This window comes from Aulonocara stuartgranti, assembly GCF_965226115.1.
Source record: "Aulonocara stuartgranti genome assembly, chromosome: 13".
Taxonomy (NCBI): domain Eukaryota; kingdom Metazoa; phylum Chordata; class Actinopteri; order Cichliformes; family Cichlidae; genus Aulonocara; species Aulonocara stuartgranti.
The window spans coordinates 14,265,261-14,289,885 of record NC_138949.1 but is presented as its reverse complement, the minus strand read 5'-3'; the positions used below and the strand labels follow the sequence as shown (position 1 = coordinate 14,289,885).

Here is a 24,625-nt window from a genome sequence, read left to right as displayed (position 1 = left end):
CTTAAAGCTGTTTCTTATATATTCAGCTCTCCAAATACATGTCTGCATGCTGCAGTGGACGAACAATTAGAAAAGCTTTATCGTTTACTTCCCTTCGCAGACAGCTGTAAGCTTTAAAAAAAAAAAAGAGGAGAGAGAAGAAGTTGGGAAGGTGCCCTCTTTTACCCTTTGAGTCAAAGTCTTTGGCCGCTGAAGCATGTTCTTAGCTGATAAGAGGACCAGTTCCTTTTTTTTTTTTCCAGAAATGGATTTTTATTCTTCAACTCTTTTCTTTTTCACCATGTTGAGCAATGCAAGAGGAACAAAAATGAAACCAATCACCTGAGGATAGATGAGAAAAACAAGGGGGGGGGGGGGTGGGGGGGGGTGGGGGGGGGGGGGGCTCTGCGCAATCGTAGGAATGGTGCAAAAAAATGCATGAGAAACATATAATGCATAGATCAGTATGTGCTATATCATTCGGCGATTACGCTCCTTTTACATCAACATTCAGTACGCACATTTAAATAAACTGGCAAAACCTCAAACAGTAAATACTGTGCTGAACGTTTCCCTTGACTGCTTTACAGCACGTCATTAAAGTTGTATAAGTCTGATAGGATAGAGCGAGTGTAGCAGACTGTGTCCTCTGCAGAATAACACTGATGTATAAGAGACTTTGTCTGAGACTCAGTTTGTTCTGGGTTGGGACTGAGGTCAATGGGCGATTGTTGGTTCCCACGCTTCCAGGTCAGTTTATGTTTTCTATTGATGACTCTGTGCTTCTCTCTTCATACCATCACCACCACCATCATCACCAAATCATCATTAAAATCATCACCATTATTATCATACCTGTATTATCACAGGCCAAACAAAAGTATTTAAAAAAAAATCATATGTATCATGCATGTCGATATTACACTGGCAATCCCTTTCGAGAAAAAAAAAAACCTCAGACAAAACTTTTTGTGTTTTTATATGGCGATCAACCTCTGGGTTCTTATTACAGTACGAGTGTAAAGTGCCCCCCACACCCTCTACCTGGAGTTACTTGTCTCTGCCAGTCTGTTGTTCATGATACCCAGAGCACCAACCCCCCCAGAGAAACCATTATGGCGTGAGCTGCCGCATACTGTCCTGGGATATCCGTTGGCAGACTCAGACAGCTGCTTCTGCATGATGGCCAGCGACACTTTGCTAGAGGCTGCCAGGTCTTTCATGGAGATCATCTCCCCCGATAATCTGCGGCCCTCTGCGTCACTGTCACAAGGTCCGTCTGAGTCGGGCGGCTGACCAAACCGACGCTGGCGACCTTTGGAACCCGGGCGGATGGCATTGCGTCTGCCCAGGAAAGCATTAGCGTTATTGCAGCGCTGGCAAAACAGGCAGCTCATTTTCTCCAGCATCCAATTGAGCACCTGCTTGATGACAATAGAAATAACATTGAATAGCGAGTAGATGCAGCACACACCCATTAGCATGAAAAAGAAGTTGGCCACCCTGTAAAGGCTTTGGTATTCGTAAGCCGCGCTCTGGCTGCTGACAAAGTCCCCAAAGCCAATGGTGCTGAAGGTGACAAAGCAGAAGTAGAGAGAGTCTAAGTAAGCCCAGCCCTCAACGGGCGTGTACATGGCTGATGCACAGCAGGAGATGGTGATGGCTGACAGGCCAAGTATCAGCATCACGTGATACACCGAGGGCTTCCATCCTGGCAGGGAGTAGGCTGAGAAGTCATGGCGGATGCCTGGTGGGAGTAGGCCGCTGTTCCTGATTCGTCTCTCCCTCACAGCCTTCATCACCACAGCCAGCAGTGTGATGATGCGCTCCAGGAAGAGGTTAAAGAAAAGGATGGTTCCGGCACAGCCCAGAAGCCCGTAAAAGATCAGGAAAACTTTGCCTGCAATTGTCACAGGTGTCGTCATCCCAAAACCTGCAGAAACAGAAAAGATATCACGCGTTCAGCCATGCAGCAGAGGCCACGACCGGATTTTCACCTACGAGATGTTTGCAGTTTCCTCACAGGAAGTGAGTTTCAGGCCAGGGAAGTGATCCGTGAAAGAAAAATAACCTCAAAATCTAAAAGAGGATTAAATGAGGCTTGAATCATTCTTCTAAAACATTTTGCCTAGTAATTAAAATGACGTAAAGCCGAGGATTAGCTGTGCAAATACAAATTATGTACAGAAAGTACTGCATGATAATTTGACTCGATGCTGATATGAGAATGCAAGCTTTTACTGGAAGATTAGTGTCTGAAAAGTCATATACAGAGACAAAGGAACTGTGTGATAATTATGTTTTGCACTGTGAGAGAGAATAAGGGGAAAGCGATAAAATCCAAAATATATAAATATTTGCCAACAAGAAAAAAATTGATCATAATTTAAAAAATGAAGAAATATGTCCAATAATGGTGTAGCAGCTTATTCAATATTAAATCCTTGCAGATATTTAAGCCATTACTTGTATTATTAGTTATTAATAGTTAAATCTTTTAAAAAGAACCATTTGTATAGTGAAAATTGATTGTGAAAAACCTTGATTCTGTATATTCAGCATATTTTTATTGCTGTGAGTAAGAAAAATCAAATAACTTAGAAGGATATCGAGAAGAGGATGCCAAAAATAAGCTGGGTTAAGCCTTCTGAATATGCCCCCCCCCCCTCTTCAGCTGCGTCTGGCTTCCTGCTATCGCCTGATTTCTTAGTCACTTTGAGCGAGTGTTCAAGCTGAGGAAGTGGTTATTAGAGCAGAGGAGGGAGGATGTTTATGGATTCTGCTGCGTGTTGAAGGAGCACTCCTCAAACTCGAGTGCCACAGGTTTGGCTCTGATGTAAACATGTGTCTGATATCTGGGCATGGCATTGTTTCGCATCAGGTCAAATACTTGGAAGAGAAAAGGGTGGAACCAATTAAGGCAAAACAATAATTTAAGTCGTTATCTTCAATTAAAATGAGAGGTAAAATAAATAGCAGAGGTTGCCGCCCATACAAAATGTGCTTATTATCCATCCAGTATCCTATTTTACAAAACAAAAGCATCTGACCAACGTGTCTATTACTGGAGCCACTATGGAAACCCCACATTGCAGAGAAGTCGTGAAATCTGCAGTTCATCATATATTTTCCTTCTTGATTAATTTCCAAAACCCGGTATAAATAAAAATTGTGTAAAACATTATATGAATTTATATGTGCAAAGCATACTCTAAAAAACAGCCAGTATAGAAATACTATGCAGCTTCTGCAGGAGACCTGCTACATGCATATTCTCCCACTGACTGATTTTTCATGTGCAAATTTTCTGCACATATATCCATACGTATGTATATATATATACACACACACACATATGTATATATATATTTTTTTAAGTGGTTATTTGTATGCATGCTTGGGACGCTCTGTCCAAGGTCAAATTGAACACACACACCTAAGCGCACACAGAGTGTCGAGCCCCTTATCTACAGAACAGCAGATGGTATATTTGTCAACAAATAAAATCGTGCTGAAAGATCAAGCAGTTCACTTTCAGGCCAAGGTTAATTGATTTTTCCATCATGGCTATCCTCGTTCTCAATCTTCTCAGTGCATTAGGGCTGTGCTTTACCCCTTTTTCCCACCAGCCACCCTTGTCAAGTAATAAATGACATCAATATCCAGACAATACTTCCTTTATGATAGACAAAATGGCTTTTTTGCCCTTATCTCTAGCACTGAAAACCACTCTCACGCAGGTTTGCTGTTGACACGATGGGTCATTTAGATCAACACTGATTGATACAAATTGCTTTATGGACAACAGGGAATATAAGCCCCACGCGTCCACACATGCACACCTTATGGCTTCCTACACACACGCGTACGTACGGTGGTTTTCATTCCAGACATGACATAATCTGCTTTTGTGACCATTACAAAGTTCAAGTAACATACACCGAAGCAACTGAAAGGTGAGGGGCAGCGATTACCCAAATTAAGCCCTTCAGTGAAATCCTATTTCAGTGTTTCATAGTTAATTAATTAGCAGTCCAAGTCTCTCTAACTGAGCTGAATCATAGGGAAAACAGTTTACATCTTCTCAGGGCACACAGAGACAGTCTTCCGCACCGTCTCTCATTACCAAGTAAATTACCTAAGAGAGGAAAAGGCACCAGGCATCGATTCAGTGTAGCATTTCAGAGCCATTACTCCAGACTACTGTGTCAGGACACAGTAGGGAAAACAGGACAATATTAGAAACCAAAGTGCAGGAGAGCCAAAACCAAAAGATGCTAAACTCTGTGTTACTTTTATTCTCAAAGACTTCTTCATTTATTCTTTAAAAACGCTTAAAAATACTGCTGACTTTTGTGAAAACATCAATTTTACCCACCCGGTCTCAGCCAAGATGACTCATTTAATTCGGCCGAACTTGATAAGGCAGAAAATCATACGTGTGCAAATCCAATTCAGACAGAGCCCTCTGAGAACATTTATTCATTAACATTAAATAAAGTATGCTCAACTCAACACAGAAGATGATGTTATGCTCTAATGACTAATGATGCTTACCCACATAATTAGACACCAGAGATTCAACCAGGAAGAAAATGATGGAAACGGCGCCATTAGTATCCATTACTTACCAATGTGACAGTTTTAAGAGGAGAAGAAGAAAAAAAGATGATCTAATGATTATCTGACGGTGGGCGAAATGAAATAGAGGGAAATTGCTATTACACGGTAGTGAATCCAACCTTTTATCACCGAGAGTCGAGTGTAAATCATATTCACTTTGCTGCTGATACAGTTTAAACTGAGCAGCTTTTATTACAGTCCAGCGACAAAGGGTTCATTAAGTCCCACAGTAAAGTTAGGACCTAAACAAACAGCTCTCATTACTGTGTGTTTTTTTTTTTACAGATATATCAATGGAGATTACGAATGCTCTGCACTTAACTTGATTCGCTTAGTAGTGTGCTCGCCTCTAAGCAGAAATCAATCATCAGCTTTTGCACTAAAGAGCCACTCTAAAATCTAAAACACTTAACAGACGTTTCATTATCTGCAGAGATCGCTGCACAAAAGAGTTAATAGCAGCTATTGCAGTAAATAACACTGCACCGTTCAATCACTCTTCATGTCAGTCGAGTGACGTTTCCTCTGGCAAATTGAGATGAAATGTGCTATTCAATAGCAGTTTGTGTAAAGAAACAATGAGGCAGCAGAAATAATTTCCTCATAAGCATACAGATGTATTCACTGAAGTGTTATAGTGAGGGATTAGGGGCAATTTTACAGGTGGAGATGAGGCTGCAAATATTGGTTTTGGTTATTGCCAATATACCAGTCAGTCAGTCAGTTTGCCTCACAATACTTTTCAACTTTCAGATCCAATCCAATCCAGATCTGTGGCACTCAAACCAAAGTTTCAAGCTGCAGTAATCTTTTTCTTTTTTACGACAATGGCTTTGATGATTATAATTTCAAAGGCTCTGTTTATCTGGGGAAACCTACAGATAATTATGTTCAAACTCTGCAGTTCCTCTCAGCTATATGAAGTGTTTCAGCACCATTCTGTGCACTATTACGAAAGTTTTGATTTTATATAACTGCTCTCTTTAGACTAATTTTGCATCTGCATCAAAAGCAGGTGCCTGTGGCTCCTGGAGGTGGAGGGTGGCACGTTATTTTTTTTTATCCTTGGCTCCTCTGATTTGAAAGTCACGAATGTCCTTGGACTATATACTGAACCATTCAGTGATGTATGAGTGTGTCGATGACAGGTAAAATGTTTAGTGGCAGAAAAGTATGCTTTTAGAATGCGTGAATCTGGTTTGCAGTGTAAAAGTGCTTTAAGTGCGCAGTAAGAGCAGAAAGGTTCAGGAAAAAAGTACCAGTCCATTTGTTCAACAGTTACTGAAGACCAAAACCAGAGTGAAAAGAAGAGTGCAATGCTGTCAAGCGTCTTTAAAAATCTCCTAGGCGGGTTACGTTGCCACAACTATAAAGGCAACAGAATAAAATTCACGAGACAAGCTCATGAAACCTCTGAGTGAGCACTCGTGCCCTGCAAGTGGAGGCATTCAGGAACTCCGTGTTCCTCAATGTTTTCCACGTCTGTTTGATTTATTGGTTTCCCCGTCTGTGGCTGCAGCATCTTTCACTTTACTTCCTGTTTAACTTTCAAGCCAGGTTCCACATGTTGCCCCCTTCCTTTTCCCACCCCTCGTTAGCACCTTGATTGAGTTCACCTGTACTTCATTATCCCTCTTCCCTCCCTCATGTTTCCTAGGAGCCTATATGACAATGCAGCAGAGAAGGAGGCTATGAGTGGCCTGTATGACTGGAAACTGTTTCAGTTAATTACAAACCCATCATTAAGATTACAACTGGGTATTCTGATCTGACTTAGACACTAAACTACAAATGAATATGTTCCTGCGATGAAAACATTCATGTGGTGTGTGAGACATTTTCAACTCGCTTCTTTCAGCGGCAGCCCAGGTGGTGTTGGATAGTCTGAGCACAACTAAGGAATAAATATTAGAGCAAAATTCCAACTAGGAGGCTGACATACAGATTTTTTGCAAGATCGACAACTAGCAAAGGTCAGATTTGCCTTGTTTTGGGTTATATTGCTATTTCAAGGCTTCTACGCCAATTAAAGTTTTTTAAACTTGGTTGCAGCTATTGGAGGGGAATATGTTTTCCTAAGGATCCATATTTCTTGTTGGTTCTCGTCACATAAAGACAAATACTTTAGATTGTTTCTATAACTTTAGACTCTAACGTTATCTCATAGAGGTTCAGGAAATCTTTTGGGAATGATGAAACAAGTGAACTGATTGGTCAGCAGGAGGTGAGTTTGTGAGTGCTGATCTCTTATCTCCAACATAATCTGCTCTGGAGCACATGACCATGGCAATATGCTCAGATTAGAGTTAACTCTCTTGTTTGATTCACTTAGCCCTAAATCCTACTTCATAGTCCAGGTCGGTTTGCCAACTGTCCTGTTTTTCCTGGGACATCCCGTATAATGAGCAAAATTGGTTCGTCCCGCGTATATTGACCTTTACCTGCAACGTTGCATACAGTGTGTATTTACACTATGCCCAGCTGGTTGTGCATTGTGCTTCTGGCACACCAGAGTGTCCCTTATTTGATAGTTAAAAAGTTGGCAACTCTAAGTACAGGCTTCAGCTTTGGTCTGTTGGGACCAATTTATTACTTTTATTGCAAATGGCAATGTCTTCCTGTAAGTCTCTGCTCCTGTCAGGATAAAAATCTTTCATTATGCAATAAGGACGATCAGTCAGACCAACACTATCGATTTAAAGTAATGCTTGGTCAGTTCGTGTTTTCCCTATAAATTGCCACCTCTCTGTGCGTGGGATTAATACACATTAATTCTGATAGAAAACCGTGCAAACACTCCAGGCCCAAATAGAAACTGGAAATATGATCTAACTGTCAATTCAAAGAAAATTATGGTGGAGTAATCTAATCCATACCAGGTGTGTGCAGTAGAGCGCACCTTGGTGCTTGTGTCATATTTAATCAAAGGCCACTTTAAACTTTTATAAAATAAAGTTTCCAGAAAAAGGGATATTGATTTAGTTTATGGGGGGGGAAAAGCCTCATAAGGCCAGTCATCATGAAGCTGAGTGCATGTCTTATGTTACAACCAGTCTGCATGGACCAAGGTAACGTCAGGTAAGGTCAGAATTGATTGGCTGCACCAAAATGGATAGAAAAGACACAATGCAAGGCAAATATAAAATAAAGCCAATTCAAGTGGGTATAAAATCCTAATGGAAATCCACAAGAGAACGAAGGGCAACTAAAAGTGCTGTATTTTCACTATACATATATATATATATATATATATATATATATATATATATATATATATATATATATATATATATATATACAGATATACAGATTCAATATATGACTGTTTTGCAAAGCAAAAATCTCATCCTGGCATCCTACTGGCCCGTGTCCCCAATTAATATACTTAAAAAACAAACTCTTACTCAAACTGCTTTCCACTAGTGGGAACAGTCCTAAATTTGCCCGATAAGAGCCGCAGCGGAAAAATGCCACGCAATGCCCTCTGATGGCTGTGTTTCTGTGACAAACAGGAAATCATTAGTCACGGGCGCGGCGTAGTGGGGGTCTGCAGAGAGGACAGAGGGCCGAGGAAGCAGCAGCATGGCCAGACCTGAGACATCAACGCCACACCATCTGCTGAGGAGTTGCCAAGATTACTGGCAGACTGGAATAACAGGAATGTTCACACTGTGCTGCCAGCTTTACAAAAAGCAGATGATAGAGTGGACGCAATGCCAAGTTTTGCTTGAGATGTGGCTGCGTTGTTGTATCTGTTGACTGCATACATACAAATTAAACAAAGACTGTAGCATTATATATTAAAAAAAAAAAAACCTAAGCCAGGGTGCCTGAAGCAAAACAGCCTGGATTTGAATTTCACACTCGTTTAATTTATAGGCAGTGCATTACTGGTATCTGTTCTTCAAGTCAAAGGATTGTTAAAGAGCGTCTTGTGCCACACCACCCTATTAGAAGAAATATCGGACTGACGTTATCTGCAAGAAACCTTTGGGTACCATTCATTAAAGCGGGTCGATGCAGATATAAATCACAGAGTAACATTTTGTGCAAATAATTTACACACCGTGTGAGAGATAGCAACGTAACAGAAACCTGAGCACAACCTGAATATTTTTCTCTGATTCTTTTATAATTAAATTGGCTCCCCCATAACTGAATTTGGTCTGGCTTTTTATATCGTGTCCCAGCAGTTAATTCACTGGCAAAAAGAGCCGAAAGGACTGATGACTCCACTGTAGTCTGTATTGATTTGTTGTCAAAAGAAAAAGGAGGGGGGGGGGGTTGTTGCATTCTCTTTGGATGCGCAGCACATTTACTCTTTTGTGTTTAGTTTTCACTCTGTTTTTCACCTCTGCGGCATGAAAAAAATTAAGTCAGGACTTGAATAAGGAAAATACAAAATCAGGATTCATGTGGCTGCAGTGTTTATTTACAAACAGTAACAGAGATTTTGTTCCTTCTTACGGCTGAGAAGTCCTTCTCTCATCAGTTTAATAGCTTCTGGCTATGGCTCTAAAGGCCATGTTCTCGTGCTTCCTATTATCTTGTACTGTGTGCACTGTAAATATTTGAATAAAGGCTGCACAAAACTCTCACGTTTAAGTCTGCAAAGTAAACACACCTGTCCAAGTGGAGCACTACAACCCTGTGATTAGCATGATAAGCCCGCGTGTTCAGTTAATAGGTTATAAACATGTTATCCTCATACCGTGACGGCAAAAAGAAAATAAAGTGTTACATATCAGGACCTAGTAAAACAAGAACTATCTTGTCCTTAACAGGTGTAAAAGTTATCTAAATACTAAAATAAAGACTTGTAGAGTCACTTTTAGCAGTAGTAACAGGAAGTAATCATTTTCTGCATGACTTTATCAGCCTCCCACATCATAGATGAGGAGTTCTGGCTCTCTTCTCTTCATCACTGGTTCAGTTCATTGAGGTTTCAAGGCATTAATTTATGCACAGCCTGATTGGGGTCAGGACTGACCGGGTCATTGCTTCTTTTCTTTTTCTGACATTCTGTTGTGGATTTTGGATAATTGTGATGTTACATAAGCCAGTCCCAGCTTTAACTATCAGATACTGTAGATGCCATTTCATTTGAATACTTTGGTATACAGACAAGTTTATGATTGACTGCAAACAAACCTTACTCATCACATCCACCATCGGTCTTGACAGTTGATATGAGGTGTTTTTGTTAGTGCTGTACTATGTTTACTTTAGTCTCATCTGTCCAAATGACAGAAGTCTTGTGATTCAGATGCACCTTTGTAAGCCTAAGTTGTGCTGCTGCGTCCTTTTACGAGAGAAGAGAATTTCTTATCGCCACCCCAAAGAAAACCATAATTGTTCAGTCTTTCTGTAATTGTACTGTCATGAAATTGAATATGTTAACTAAGGCCTGAGGAGATTTAACCAGATTTTCTGAGCATTGCACGATCTAACCTTGGGGTCAATTTGCTGGGATGTCCACTCCTGGGAAGATTGGCAGCAGTCTGGAGTGTTTTGCACTCGTAAATTATCTTTTTGTTTTGTTGAACGATGGACTTGAACTTTTCTGAAATTGTCATATAAACCTTTCCAGACTGGTGGGCAGCAACAGCTTCGTCTCTAGGATAACTGCTAATGTCTTTCCTTCTTTGGCATTGTGTTAACATACATGGTGCTCACACTTGCTCATGATCAGTTAATTAAATGCATTAGTTAATCAGCACCTGGCTGCTACTTACCCTCTAAACTCCAGTAAGCAGGGATCAGTAAAGGTGTACTTAATTTTTCACACACCGCTTTTGCATTTTGCCTTAATTAAAAATAAATAAATAACAGCATGATATAACATGTTATATGTTGTCATCTGAGGTTATATTTATCTAATTTTAAGACCTGCAAAATCTCATGTCTGCATGTCACATTGTGTATGTCTTTCTCAGCTCTGCTGCATTAAAAAAGAAAAAGAAATAAATGCAGCAACTGCTTGGGGTCAGCATAAATTTGCTTTAATGACTTTTCCTTTCCTGCTAACGTGAAAGCTCAGGCTATAAATTAAGGCTGAGCAGCTACAATAATGATGTTTGCTCATACACAGGGAAACAAGAAGCTGGGAGAATGGATGAAAGAAAGCTCTGTTGCTCACAGTTAAGTAATGTTTTACTTTATACTAAACAAATGTGCCCACTGTGAGTCTGAGAGTGGCTGACTGTGCCACAGGCTGCCAGCTTGGAGGTAACAGAAGAATTTGTGAATGCGGACAGAATATCCTCAGCTGTATCTCATCCTGTTTTTACTACAAGGGTAATAATTCTTTCAATATAAAAATAAAAATGCATGATAAATCAATATTTAGGTGGCAACAATGAAAGATTTTATATTAGAGAGAAGGTCTGTTGAGTGATTTCAGTCCATATGATGGCTGGCAAAAGCTCTGTGCAGGGCTGTGATATTAAGCTACAGTCAGACGAGCTGGTGGTTGGTGTAGACGCTCATTCAGCTAGACCGAATGATTATTCTCACATTAAAGAACATTTAAGGACAGTGTTTGGCCTAACTCAGGATATTTGGTCCGTTTCTTCATCTTTTAATCTAATAATGATGATTAATCGCATGAATAAAGGTCAAGCCCAAAATATATGCTTTTGTTGCGTTAGCTCTGTTTAGCTCCTTAAAGTGAAAGTGATCAGATTCTAGAGAATTTTGGTTAATCCCAAATCTGACATTTAATCAAACACATTCACATTAAATGATATTTCAATGTATTTTTTTTTAATTTATCCACTAAAGGATGTAATATTGGAGCATGGCTAAGTGCTGTTCTCCCTTTTCTCTCTGCTCTTACACAAGCAGCCCCTCCTTTACATGAACAGACAGATGGATGGCTGCCAAATCACAATGCTCACCAACTTACTGTTAGCTCATTAACATTGATAACTATTTATAAACATGACCCAAGATGCAGATAAATGTTCAACTAGTGCAAAAACTGATTTTTAAAAAAGCTTCATTCCTGCTCTGAAAGTGGTTGTCTCACTTTTACTTCATCAGAGGTTGCTAACCTACCAAAAAAAGGATGCAGACTTTTTCTGCTTATGGGGAAACTTTGAACTCTCATAGCTGCAAGTCAGCAATGACTACTATGCGTCAGTCCCAGTGGGTTGCCTGATAAATTGGCAATGATCAAAATGTTATCAGCAGGTAAAAAAAATTAAATGAATGACTGTAAAAATTAACCCTGACACAGAGAAGGTCACAAGACTTCATGCAAAGCACACAGAGAGTTTTATCTTCCCAGTGCCATGTTGCTGCAAAGAGCAGAATCAGTGAAATGCTAATCAGCTTGAGGAAGATGAAGCCCAGCAAATTTGCTGTGTCTTCTAAAATGATCTTGGTATCACTTGGCCGTGATGGTTTACGTCTGTGAGTTACTGTACGTAGGCGAGTACATGCCAAGTCAGACCAGATTTATGACCTGCTGCGACAGAGCACAGAGGTGTGTACAGCCTTTCTGTACAGCAGCAATTAACTATGATGGAGATTTATTGAAGCTTGGGCTTCCCAGTAGGTTTGCCCTGTACCACAGAAACACACATGCACATGTATTTCTGCTTCACAGTGGGAAACACTTTTGAACAACAGGATCTGAGAGAGTGGAAGAGATGGAGGGATAAAATAAATGAATGAAAGCAGCTATTTCTTATCTGGACACATTTTAATTCTAGTCTTTTAATTTTGGTTTAAACTTTACTGCTAATGTAACTTTCACCAACATATTTTAAAAAATAACTTTAAAGCAAAAGTTCAACCCCTCTCATCTTAGCAGTTGCAGGCCAATCTCAAAATTACAATTTATTGTTAAGTCTTTAGACTTAGACTTAGAGACTTAGAGCTTTTTATTGTCATTGTGCAGTTTCTTGCACAGCGAAATTGGGTAGCTGAACCACAAAGGTGCTAAAGTAAGAAGAAGAGAAACCAATATACAACGAAGGCGGAAAATAAATAAATAAATAAATAAATAAATAGAATAAAATAAAAAACAGTGTATATGTATACATATGTGAGTGGAACTATATACATGGCGTATGTGTAGGAAACATTGAAACAGACTGGGACCAAAATAATTGCACATGAGCCAAAAATATTGCACGTAACATGGAAAGACTGAGATATTGCACATAGATGATCAACAGAAGTGTCAGGGTGGATGTGTTGGGGAAGTCTTTACACACTTTTAGTTTGCATTAATAGTTCTGACAGCCCACGGGAAGAAGCTGTTCTTTAGTCTGTTGGTTTTGCACCTGATGGATCTGAGCCTTTTTCCAGAGGGCAGGATGTTGAAGAGGTGGTGGTTAGGATGGAGGTGGTCCTTTATAATTGCCCTGGCTCTGGAGGGTTTAGGCAGGGTTGTAGCTAAGCAGCTTTCTTGATAACTTTTAGTCTGTGTTTTGTACTTAGTCCCCTGAAACAGCTCTTCTCAGAGTCTTCTGTGATAACTTGTTACATAGTGTTCAGTTCAGGCTCTCTTCCATTTCTCTTGTCTAGAGTGTGACACAAGGTTCTGTTTTAGGGCCCTTATTGTTTCTGTTACATCTGCTCTGACTTCAGCACTTTAAGCACTTTTAAGGACATTTCTTATCACTGCTATGTAGATGACTCAGTTATATATTTATTTTAAGCCCCAAGATGCTTCTAAGTTTCAGATCTGCAGCCTTAAAACTATGGATGCATCACACCATCTGCCATCTTGGTTCATCTAAGCCAGGTCCAGTTATGTACTTCTGTGTAACAGGAGGCCATATCCACAGGCCTACTTCATTTACAGAATGAAAATCAAAGCAGCCACTGGGGATTCTTCCTGCTGACAAACTGGTCAGCTACAGATCAAACCTAGAAGTGAACAAAGTTTGCCTTCAGAGGAAAAGCTATACCTCAGTGCGGAAGCCAACATGTTTCCCAACTTTTACTTTGAAGGCAAATAGTTTCCGTTTTTAGTTTGTGTTGCACTTTTCACAATTTCACTATGGAGAGTAGCTGTACGATGTTTAAAGACACTTTCATCACTTCCATTCAAAATACTACTGCAATGATATGCTAGAAACTGAAGCAATCATAAAGAGGTTTTAGCCAACCAGTTAGGAAATATTTTTTTTCGCAACAGGTGGTTGCAAGGGAGTCGCTAACTGGTCTGTAGGTCTGTGTTAGTGGGACTTTAGAACTAACTAGTCGTGATTAGTCATTTTTCCCTCCTGACCAGTACCAGCTAGATGGCCTGTGGGAATGGTATCTTATGCCCTTGAGCCTACATGTCACCATCATTGTCACATGTCCAAAATGATGGAAAAAATTAATGTCACAAGGTTTGTGATCATGTGCATGCAAAACCTAAATAATGGTTAAGGTACTACTTTAAATGTGAAGTAGCTGATGGCAAAGCTAGCATATTAGCATGTCTACAAGCTTTTATAGTGAGAACAGTAATACAACATGTCCGTGTCAGCAGGATGACTCTTTGTTTTACTTTGCAACTCGGTATGAGTTGGCAAGTTATTATCTTGTAAGCCAGAGAACAAACATTATAATATCAAAGATCCCTGGACTTGGGGAGTTGTATGTGAAAAAATAATCACTTTGGCAATCACTTGCTGATAGTAATGATAGGGTAGTACAACTAACTTTTATTTAGCTTCTTATTATGATATTGTGCATGCTGCTTCACTGTCACCCTGCAAAGATTAAACAGAACAGAGCTATTGATAATGTTATTAGCAGCACCTATAAGGAGTCAAAGTGACTCCTGTCAGTCAAGTCCCATACATGATTGGGACTGAAAACTGTAAGTTTGAAAATGAAAATAATTTGGAGCTGTGGAGTTAGAGGTTACAGTCGTCTGGACCCCGTCTCTGCTTGAAGCCAGAAACGACATTTAGCTTCAATTTAGTGACCAAACTAATCTTCCAAACTCATGTAATAATTTCCTGCTTTTCATCATAAGTCCACCCTCCCGCCTCCCAGTGCTTTACAAAAAATATTGCATAAGGAAGCTTTAGGGCAAAAATGAGACATATTGCATTCCCATATTTTAGACAAAATCCCATGCAAGTCTTATGCAGAAGTGGTACACAACAGGTTTACTTAATCCCTAGTGAGACATTTTTCTGCCCCGAGTGTTTGGACTAATCTAAAAAGACCCCCAGTGCCTTTCATGTGACTGGGGACTTCCCTTTTTCCACTTTTAACAGTGACATTTCCTCAGCGTCACTGAGCAGCCACTGAGATCTGAAGAAAGGAAAGGGGAAAACCAGAAACAAAAAAAGTCATAACATACAGCTTCAAATGAACTGATCTTTGAAATTTTTATCGAGTGTGCAGTTCAGCAGTCTATTGTGTAACACAGTGGCAGTGATACTCCCAAAAACTTACAATATAATTTAAAAGTGACTTAATTAATACAAACCCAATTCCACAAAAAATGGTATGCTATGTAAAATGTATAGAAATGCAAAGAAATAGATGATGATTTGCATTTCTCAAACCCATATTCTAGTCATAACAGAACACAGAAAACCTTTCAGATGTTCAAACTGAGAAAGTATACCATTTTAAGAAATTGTAAGGTTATGTTTAATTTAATGACAGCAAGACATATCAAAAAAGTTGGGACAGGACCATGTTTCCTACTGTGTAGCAGCCCCTCTTCTTTCAACATCAGACTGTAAACATTTGGAAAATGATGAGATCAGTTGTTGGACTTCTTAGAGAGGAATATTGTCTCAGGAATTGTCCCGTTCTTGTCTTATATAGGCTTCTAGCTGCTCAACAGTCCCTCTTTGTCATATTTAATTCATTTCAACGCGCTTCGAATGCTTTCATTTAATGAAAATTCTGGACTGCAAAAAGGTCAGTTCAACTCTTCTCCTACAAATGCTGTAGCATTTGTAGCTGCTTCAGTATGCAGCTTTGCATTTACTTCCTGAGATATGCAAGACATGTGGATTTGAGCTGTGCCAGGTGAACTGTGTTTTCCAAAAAGAATTCGTCTGACGGTTTTCCACTTTGCCTCCCTACAAAGAGCTTTGACTTTTCCTGTTGCCATATGGCTTCTTCTTGCTATCTCTGTATTTACTTCTGAGAAACTCTGCCTCTCGTAGACGCCCTTTTTGCATCTGATCATGTTGCTGACATGTTAACAGTTAATCCAGTGAGTTTTTTTTAATGTTTTCTATGATCTTGTGAATAAATCATTGCATTTTGTTTTTATTTACTTTTTTTTTTTTAAATTAGATCTCAGTTTGATTCTCATCCGGTTTTTTTATGTTGTGGTGTCTTTTTTTAGCCTTTTTTGGGGGGTCAATTTTATTGTGTTTTTATATTTTGCTGTTGTACTTAAATTGGACTAAAATCGATATATGGTTCGTTTTTGTTGTTTTCAAACTCTCTTGTAAAGTACATCTCCTTTTAAAAAAATTGACATTGACTAATATACAGCAACCTAAGTTTTTCAGAATTGGGGTTGTAAGTAGAAAGAAATGAGACAACGGTGTTAAAAGAAGGACTATGTCCAGCGCAGTGAGATCTGAGACTGACGTTAGATGGGAATCGGCATTGTTTGAGACACTCTAGCAACAGTGCTGAAGCGAGAGACGGACAACAAGAACAACTTGAAAAATTTTTGTGCAGTGATTTTGCCTTCGCAGATTGCAAACCTTTCCCACCTACCTCCCAAAGGCGCATTCATAACATGCACCAACAGTAACAACAACACAGATGGTTTTGTCCCAGCGAGGCAGCACGAAGTGGTTAATCTAAATGAGAACACGACATCAAAGCAAAAACACAGCCTGCCTTCAGGAATCCACGCACTCCATCATGTGACATTTCACACTGCTTAAATGCCAACGCACGCTTCACCAGACTGAGGTGACATTGTCTTATAACCTCAGAGGCACACGAATTAAAAGACAGCACAGTACAGAACAAATTTGGTTTGCGCATACATCGGGCCTTGGTCAGAGAGGCATGGTCACACAAACCTCACAAGTGTGACTCAGTGAGACTCAATGAGACTGCCAAATTAGCACTTTTTAAATTGGCACCAGAAGATGAGGAGAATAATACCCTCTAAGCCATTAGGCCTAATTGTCTACTAACACTCCAGAAACGCTGAAGATTATAATGTTTCTAAATCTTTTCTTACATTTATCATTACATAACACGCTTGTAGCTTTCTTGAGTTAACAATTTTTTTTCTAATCGTCACCTAGTTATAATACAAATGCAATATAATGCCAGAATGGCTTTGATTGCTTTTTGATTGCTGGTTTATGAGATTACAAAGTGATCATGTTTGAAATAATGACTGTTAAAAAACAAACCTGTCCTTCTGCAGCGGAGGCATTAAGTCAGATCTGCTGCTCATTAACAGGAATCGGTTATCGCTCTGCTGGACTGAATACATCGTGATTTCGCAGATACTTTTGGTGTTGACTTTTAGAAAAGTTGGCAGAGTAATGCATATTCACACACTGCTTCAAAAAATAATTTTCCTGTTATGGGATTCATGAAATAGAGTCATAATCTGACTATAAACACAAATTCAGAAACTCTGCTGAACCAACTTTGCAGCCCCCAGTTCAGTTGAGGGACTGACATATTTTGTCCATGTATCTCGTTTCATGAAATATTAGACGACTGTCCTGGCAGATGTGCTGTATTAGCATAGCAGGGTATATTTTAAACTCATTTGGGCAAACAAAGACACCTTCAGCCAGGTTTTGAGCACTGTCACCTGGTTTGGGCCTTTCTGTGCCTGCGTGGATTTCCTCTGGATACTGTGCAAGACATGCAAGCTAGTTTAACTGGCAAATCTAAATTGACCAAGCATGTAAGATAAAGTGTTAGAATCCCCTAGAATAAAGCACTCTATAAAAAATGGTGGTCAATAAGAGAGTACATGCTGTAAACATCATACTAGTAATCCAACAAGCATCGTTTACTCTTATGTTTTAATATCTCAATCAGACCAGTCCAGTAGTGACTTTCCTTTTTAGCTCTTTCAACCACTCAGGGCACCACCTGGTCCTTAAGCTGTTGTGTGCTTTAATATGTTCACCAACTAATCTCTATCTTTGTCTGTCCACTGTTTAGAGCTGGACATTTAGTGTACTCCACAAGGGGGTTCTTTGCTAATTAACAGCTCACAGGAAACAATTAAATGAGCCTCTCAGTGAGACTAAAAGACTAAAAGATCTAAGAGCTAAACGCAGCTAAAACACATGAAGAGTTGACTGGAAACCAGAGATTTATGCAGTATCCCTCTCTGTGTAACGTATAACACATAAAAGGGATTGCTAGTGTCGAAATGTTGTTTAATGCAACTTTAAGTTACACTTTTGAGAGGTGTTCTCAATGTGATCTGACACATAAATACAAAACGGGGTTTTTATGGCACTTATTATGTTATAATATCATCATAACACTACAGTAAGCTCAAAGCCGTCTGGCTAATGTGGACAGTTTGTTCGTAATGATCACATTTCATCTCAGTAGCTACTCTGTACAGCCAGGATCAAGCAGGATTATGTCTTGTCCATTTCTGACATTCCTCTTAATTTTGAAAGTTTTCTGCAGGTTCAGTGAGGATTTATTTAAAGCAAAAGAAACTGCATGTGGCTCTTTTGTGTGCTGTGTGTTAAACTACTATTTGCATTGTCTGCCTTTGTGGATATAGTTGTGATAGAGCAGGATGCTGCAGTGGCTGCCAGGGGCAGGACAGAGTTTATCCTCAGGAATAAACAGTGCAGAACACAATCCAAATTTGCAACTGAATGTTACAAACTGCTGAACAACTAACAGCCTTAACCTGCTTAATAACTCCCAACAAGCTAAAAGTTCTCAATCTAATTGATTCTCTTCCCTCGCTGCTTAATTCTCAGGCAAGTATTTTCATTGCCAGCACTGTAAAAGTGACTAAGGGTTTCTCCTAAATGCCATTATAGGTACTCAAAATGAGACATACAGGCTCTCAAAAGACTACAGAGAGCTGTCCTAATTGGCAGCTAGCATCTATCAATCAGCCCTGAAGGCTATAAATATCCATTTTATTGATGCAACTCTTGTGCCCTCCTTAATGTGAGTTCAAACACAGTAACCAGAAATATGGGGCAATACAATACAACCAATACAAGAAGGCTGAAAAGAGTCTAACAGTCTATATTTTCATGCTAGACACACATTAGATACTTGTGTGGGATTTTTTTGAGTGTGTAGGTGGCTTTGAGTTAAATATGCAGGAGCTTATAACTTTGCTTCCACATTAATGCACTTGGCCCTGGCTGTACATGTCCCATCCATTCCCACTCATCACACAGAAACTCCGCTCACAGGAAACATAGATAAACAGCTGTTCAAGAATTCATGATAGAAAAGTTAATGTTTGTAGTTGGAGCTCACCTGTCAGAAATTTTACAGATGTTTCTCTGACAGGGCTTCTCAACAGGGAAATGCTTTTTGTGCCTCAAGCTTGTTTTTTTCTTATTGTAGCCTCCCCTTGAGTGATTACTGGGACTAATCAGAAGTGACACTGAATGGCAGCACTGTGTGAAGTGGTCATTATACTGCTGTGTATATGACAGGTAGTGCTAACGTTGCTCACCAAATCAAGCATATCGAGCAGCCATGCTCAGCTGTTATCCCGGCAGCTGTTTTCAGTTCCAACCTACGTTAAGTGACAGCTCAGCCGATACCTTTCTATGCATCCAACTGTCAAATCTCATATGGGTCATACTATTTAAGCCCATTTAACTGGCCTGTTCAGTGCAAGTCACTTTGCAGCCACCTCCACCTCAGCTCATGCTATCTCAGATTTAATCGGTGTCTTATCTGATGCCTGCCCCGTTTATTCTGCTCTCCCCGCCTATATCCTCATACAGGCAGAAGGCAGATGTGCTCCTCACAGCTACTCTCATGCATAAATGCTGGACAAACTTTTGTTTCTTCTTTTTTGAACAATTTCACTCAAAACCAGAAATGTGCAGCTACAGAAAATAAAAAAAAAGTCAGAGTTTAACCAATCTGAGGGAACACCAGAGATTTCAATCTGGGCCAAAGTGCTAGTTTTGTTGCATTTGTTCAACATACGCTTTGGAAAAAGCTGCAGTGGATTTGATACTTACTGCAGATTTTTGGAAATTCTAAAACAACACAATGTGTGCAGCACCGATGGCCAGTGAACCCAGCCAAATCCCGGGGTAAAGTATGCATCATGTGGCCACGGCTTTATTTCATTCTTCAAAGTGATGCTATGGAGGCACATCAAGGGGAGCAAAGAGTCACTGCTGATTTGAAGCCTCGGCCACAGCAGAGTCAGAGGTGGGAAGTGTTTGGGAGGAAAGTCTAGAGTGCACAGGGGGATGCCGCTCTGATAAAGAGTTGTGTGGGGAGGCCCCACAATCCCTTTTATATCACCATCTCACAAGCATGCAGAAAAAAGTAGCACACAAGCCAGAGGGTTGGGGTGGGGGGGAGCGGGTTGAGATCAAAGGAGGATGAAATGCTAGACAGAAATCCATGCAAACACATGAAAAGGAGGAAATATTGTAGAAAGCATCATAACATCATTCTTTTCTCCTTCCCTTTCCCCCCGCAAGCTGCTGAGTCAGTTTTTATCATCAGCCTGTTGGGTAAAGAAAGCGATGCAGTTTGACAACCGGAGTACAAAGGATTTCAACCTGCCACAGACATGTACACAAACACAGCTGCTGTGGTTCCCTCCCATGACACGGTGAGCTGAGTGCACGGGCTCCCCGAGTGCTCTGTGTCTGTGCCTTTGTGTGTCTGCGAGCAGGAGGTAGAAGGACTAATAAAGCTCTCCTGACAGGTCTACAGTAAATAAAGTTGTGACAGGTTCCCTGCTCACGTGGATCAGCTTTCTTTTATCACTCCCTATGCCACAGTATTCAATTAAAAATAGTTGCCGAAGGTGTCACACTGTATACACAGATTGTGTTTGTGTGTTTAGGCCAAGGTCAGAGACAGCTGCTGGAGTGTGTTCATTTGCTTGTTCGCATTCACTCACTCATTTACTCACTGTAAGCTGTGGCTCGGCTTTATCTGTCCGGGGTGTGGTGTGATGCTGGTGGTGGTGTGAGGGGCGGGTGTGCATGATTGGAGGGGGGTGTTGGAGCCCATCAGGCATGCAGTGCACCACAGTATTGGCCCTCGGGGTGCCCTGGGAGGGACACTTGCTCTTTTCTGACCTATTGCACAAGTAAATGTTAAATGGGGAGGGGGCGGGGTGAGAGCAGAAGGGGCTTCTCATTGACATTCCTTTTGGTTTGAACAGAAACGTGGCCAAAAAAAAAAAAGAGTTGCACCCGTGGGTGCTGTCCTATAGCCAGGGAACTCATCCCTGTTCCAAATGGCAGACAAGTCAGATGCCGTCCCCGGTGCCAAAGTCCCTCACAGCCAAAATGTAACACATGATTGGAAAGAAAAACACAATAATTTGGATCATTTATTCTGCATGTAAGCCAGTGGAAAGAAAGCCCCCCTCATGGAAGCAGCTCCAGTTTATGTGACATCCACACAAAAAGTAAGGATATCAGTATTTATCATGAATACAATTTAAAATAAAACACCTCTAATCCAATCCAGTAACAAAGACCCATTCAAGTGTTTCCTGTCTTCACGACATGGGCTGACAAGCATCCCTGGAATTTCTTCTTCTTTTATTAACACAAAGCTTTATGTGGGCTTGGCATGTGTGTGGTTTTATGTAGAATAGCCCTAATGCATATTTTCCAACATGTATGCTGTCGAGAGAACAACATGATGCAACCGAATGGACCAAGAGGTCAGGGATTTAGTGAATGCTGCAGAGATCACCCACCTATAGTCGACACCACAGTTCCAACAAAATAAAAAGCCCCTGTAAAATCCCATCTTGGCCTCAGAGCGTCAGCCCGGATTCCGGCGGCGATGGCAGCCTCGTACTCCCGCAGGAAGGAGTTCAGCTCCTGCAGGCTTATGTTGAAGGTCTCACTGAAGTTGAGGAGCGTCCCGTTCCAGCGCCCGTGAGCCCGCAGCTCGGAGGGCCTCTCTATAGCCGAGAAGACCGCAGCGCCGCACAGCAGGTACACTAAAATGAGGATGGCGAGCAAAACGAAGCGGCCGTTGTCCTCGTTGAGGTGCAGGGAGCGGCAGTCTTGCAGTCGCTGGCCAGGCATCATCCAAATTTCAGCACCACTCGCGCGTCGGACAGCGACAAGCTCCACATCAGAGACGGCATTCACTCGTCTGTAGGTATCCTCTGGAAGTCACTGTCCTGCTCTGTGGCTCCACTTCTCCGGGCAACAATTCCTCTCCCGACACGTTGTCTCATTGTAGTTGTGAAGTGATATTATGTATAGCTTAAAAGCACAAAGAACGACCCCACTTGTGGATTTAAGTCCGCACATCCATCAAAGAGTTAATGCGAAAAGCCACAGGCGCCTAGTTTCATGATACATTCCCCCCCTCTCCTTGTGGCAATGCAGTTGGCGTAAAGTGGACTGCAGCTTAAATCCAACCGGGCGCGCTTCTTTTGAGCAAAAGCAAGCAGTAGTATCCACCGGGTACCCCTCCTCCGTTGCACCAAAATGATCCCCCACACAAAAGATCACAATGACGCTCGAGATTCTCTAAGTTACAAATGAGTGCGCCTAAAAAAATCACCACGTCCCTCCTTACAAGTAAAGTCTTCTGTTTCCACACAGGCTTGTTCTGCAGGAGTGCGGAGCTGTCGTCTAAACGTGGGCACTGGTGGTAGCACAGTGCATCCCATCAGCAGCGGGTGTTGTGAAATCTCTCATCGAATCCAGGGGGTGTGCGTTTGGCTGAAGATAAGCAGCATCCCCGTATGCGTCCTTAGATGGGGTAGTCTTCAGATCTCAAGATTTACATTTTCACTCCGGTGCAGACGCTATCTTTTGCCATGCGCACTGTGGCTACTCTCTAGAAACTCACTTTCAGCACAGCGGGCGCAAAAGCAGAACCAAAATTAAGCTATACCTCCTTAAACTAAACTATTCCTAACAGCTTCAGTGGAGAGTCAGAGGCACAAAAATTTAACTGTCAGAAGAAGAAAAAAACCGGTGGAAAAAGCCATACTTTCTCAATTAATCAAATATTAATTACATGCTAATTATCTCCTTAATGTTAGAAATTATGGCTTGGCGATGATGCCGATTGCAATTTCACAGATTCAAAACCGCCATATTCAGCGCACAGTGACTCAAAACACGGCAAAGAAGAAATCATCACACAGGAGGCGCCAATAGCAAAACAATACTAAGCTGAAAAATATCTCCACGATTAACTGATTATCAAAATATAGAGATTTATAGATTTTTAATTAAATAAATGAAATAAACCTCGACAACGAGGAAGTAAGCAACAATACTAAATAATACTATTTATGACTTTACTTATAACTTTACTTTTTTTAAAATTCCACCGCTGGAAATAATGCAAAACAAAAAAAATGTTATATCCAGTGTACCTATAACATAAAGTAAGAAAAAAAAAACCCTAAAGATAGTCGGACATGATCTCACCCCGCTGTCATCCTTTCACTTGATCCGATTGAATAACGACCCAGAAAAAAAAGACCTGATGGTAGATGGAGATTTAAAACATTTTTCGTTTAAGAAAAGATGGGGTGGAGTTGGGGTTGGCGGTGGCCACATGTGCTAAAATCATCTGCCAAGAGCAGGTCAAAACTTTCTTCAGATCACGGCTGAGTAAACTTCTACAGACCCCACCAGGTTCAAATTACTCGGTTTCCTCTGGGTTCAGTTGGTCAAAATCAATGTCGACCTGGAGAGCTGCTGATCCATTTAAATACCCGTGAAAATATCGACTGAGGCTTTAAAAAGACCTTATCCAACTGAAGAGGAAGGAGCCACAAACAAGCTGTCACTTCAGATGTCATAGGCTAAGCTATGTTTGATAATAAATGAAACGTGTGAATGAGAGTGAGGCTAATGAGAAAGAAAAAACATATCCTGTGAGAATCAAGTCGAAAAAGTGGGCGTTGAATCGGCATTGTTGTGACAGGCAGTAGTTAATTTTCTAATGAGTTGACAGTAACGGGGTTGCATAAGGTGGCTGTATTGATCATGCTTTCTAATCTAGTTAATTGGCTTACAAATATGAAGGCAGACTGCAGAACAGGGGCACACTGCGCACAGTTATCTCTGCTCCTCTGAGTCTGTCCTTGTCAAATCCAATCTGGAGCTCAAAATGTAGGAAAGCCCAGGACGGAGATATGAAAGAAGACATCAGTGAAATATTGTGTCTTTGGCACTGGCAGGAGTCACATCCAATCATAACTCTTTGTGATATAAAAATATGTTGTCAGAAATACCAAGGTAAAAAAAAAAAAACGAAAACACTGTGTAGTGGTGTAGCAACATCAGGAAAATACAGGAATATGGTGAGGAAAAAAACAAGAAGCAGCATGCTTACTTTTTGATGTTATTCCTATTCTCCACCCACCAGTTTCTTTTCAGGGTCACAGGAGGGGCTGTAGACTATCCCTGCACTGACTGCTTAGAAGGCAAGGAAATCAATACAGGCATTCAGACATACAGAACAGAAGCTCATTCATACCTGCGGGTCATTTCGAGTCTCTGTTCCCCCCTGACTGTGGGTGGAAACAAGCACCTATGAAAAAGGAACTAATCCTGGGTCAGTTTGTAGGCAACAATAATATTAACTTTTGAGATACAATATGAATCATTTAGCTGATGATACTTTGTTTGAGCCGTGGCATTTAGAAGCAGTAAGCACAGGCTAAAAATATATTCACAAAAGGAGCATTCATATAGTTCATCTCCATTTCAGATGGTGCAGTATTAAAAGTTAAAGACTAACTGATGGTTAGCAAACACACACACACACACACACATACACACACACACACACACACACACACACACACACTTATATATACAGTGGGGCAAAAAAGTATTTAGTCAGCCACCGATTG

General features: G+C 40.7%; 1 protein-coding gene across 1 annotated transcript; it reads right to left on the bottom strand.

The window, feature by feature from the left end:
• Positions 1 to 897: 897 nt before the first annotated feature.
• Positions 898 to 22,535, bottom strand: kcnk12 (potassium channel, subfamily K, member 12). The gene is made up of 2 exons (XM_082557842.1): positions 21,485 to 22,535; positions 898 to 1,912 (listed from the first exon to the last, which is right to left on the bottom strand). The coding sequence occupies exons 1-2, from the start codon at positions 21,822 to 21,824 to the stop codon at positions 1,020 to 1,022; spliced, it is 1,233 nt and encodes a 410-aa protein (XP_082413968.1). The 5' UTR covers positions 21,825 to 22,535; the 3' UTR covers positions 898 to 1,019.
• Positions 22,536 to 24,625: the final 2,090 nt, after the last annotated feature.

Bases quoted from the DNA above. Each gene is read 5' to 3' on its own strand.
- kcnk12 (XM_082557842.1), bottom strand. From the start codon at position 21,824: ATGATGCCTGGCCAGCGACTGCAAGACTGCCGCTCCCTGCACCTCAAC. The intron at 1,913-21,484 runs GTGGGTGATCTC...CTGTTTCTGCAG, and splicing joins AACTGTGGTGTCGACTATAG to GTTTTGGGATGACGACACCT.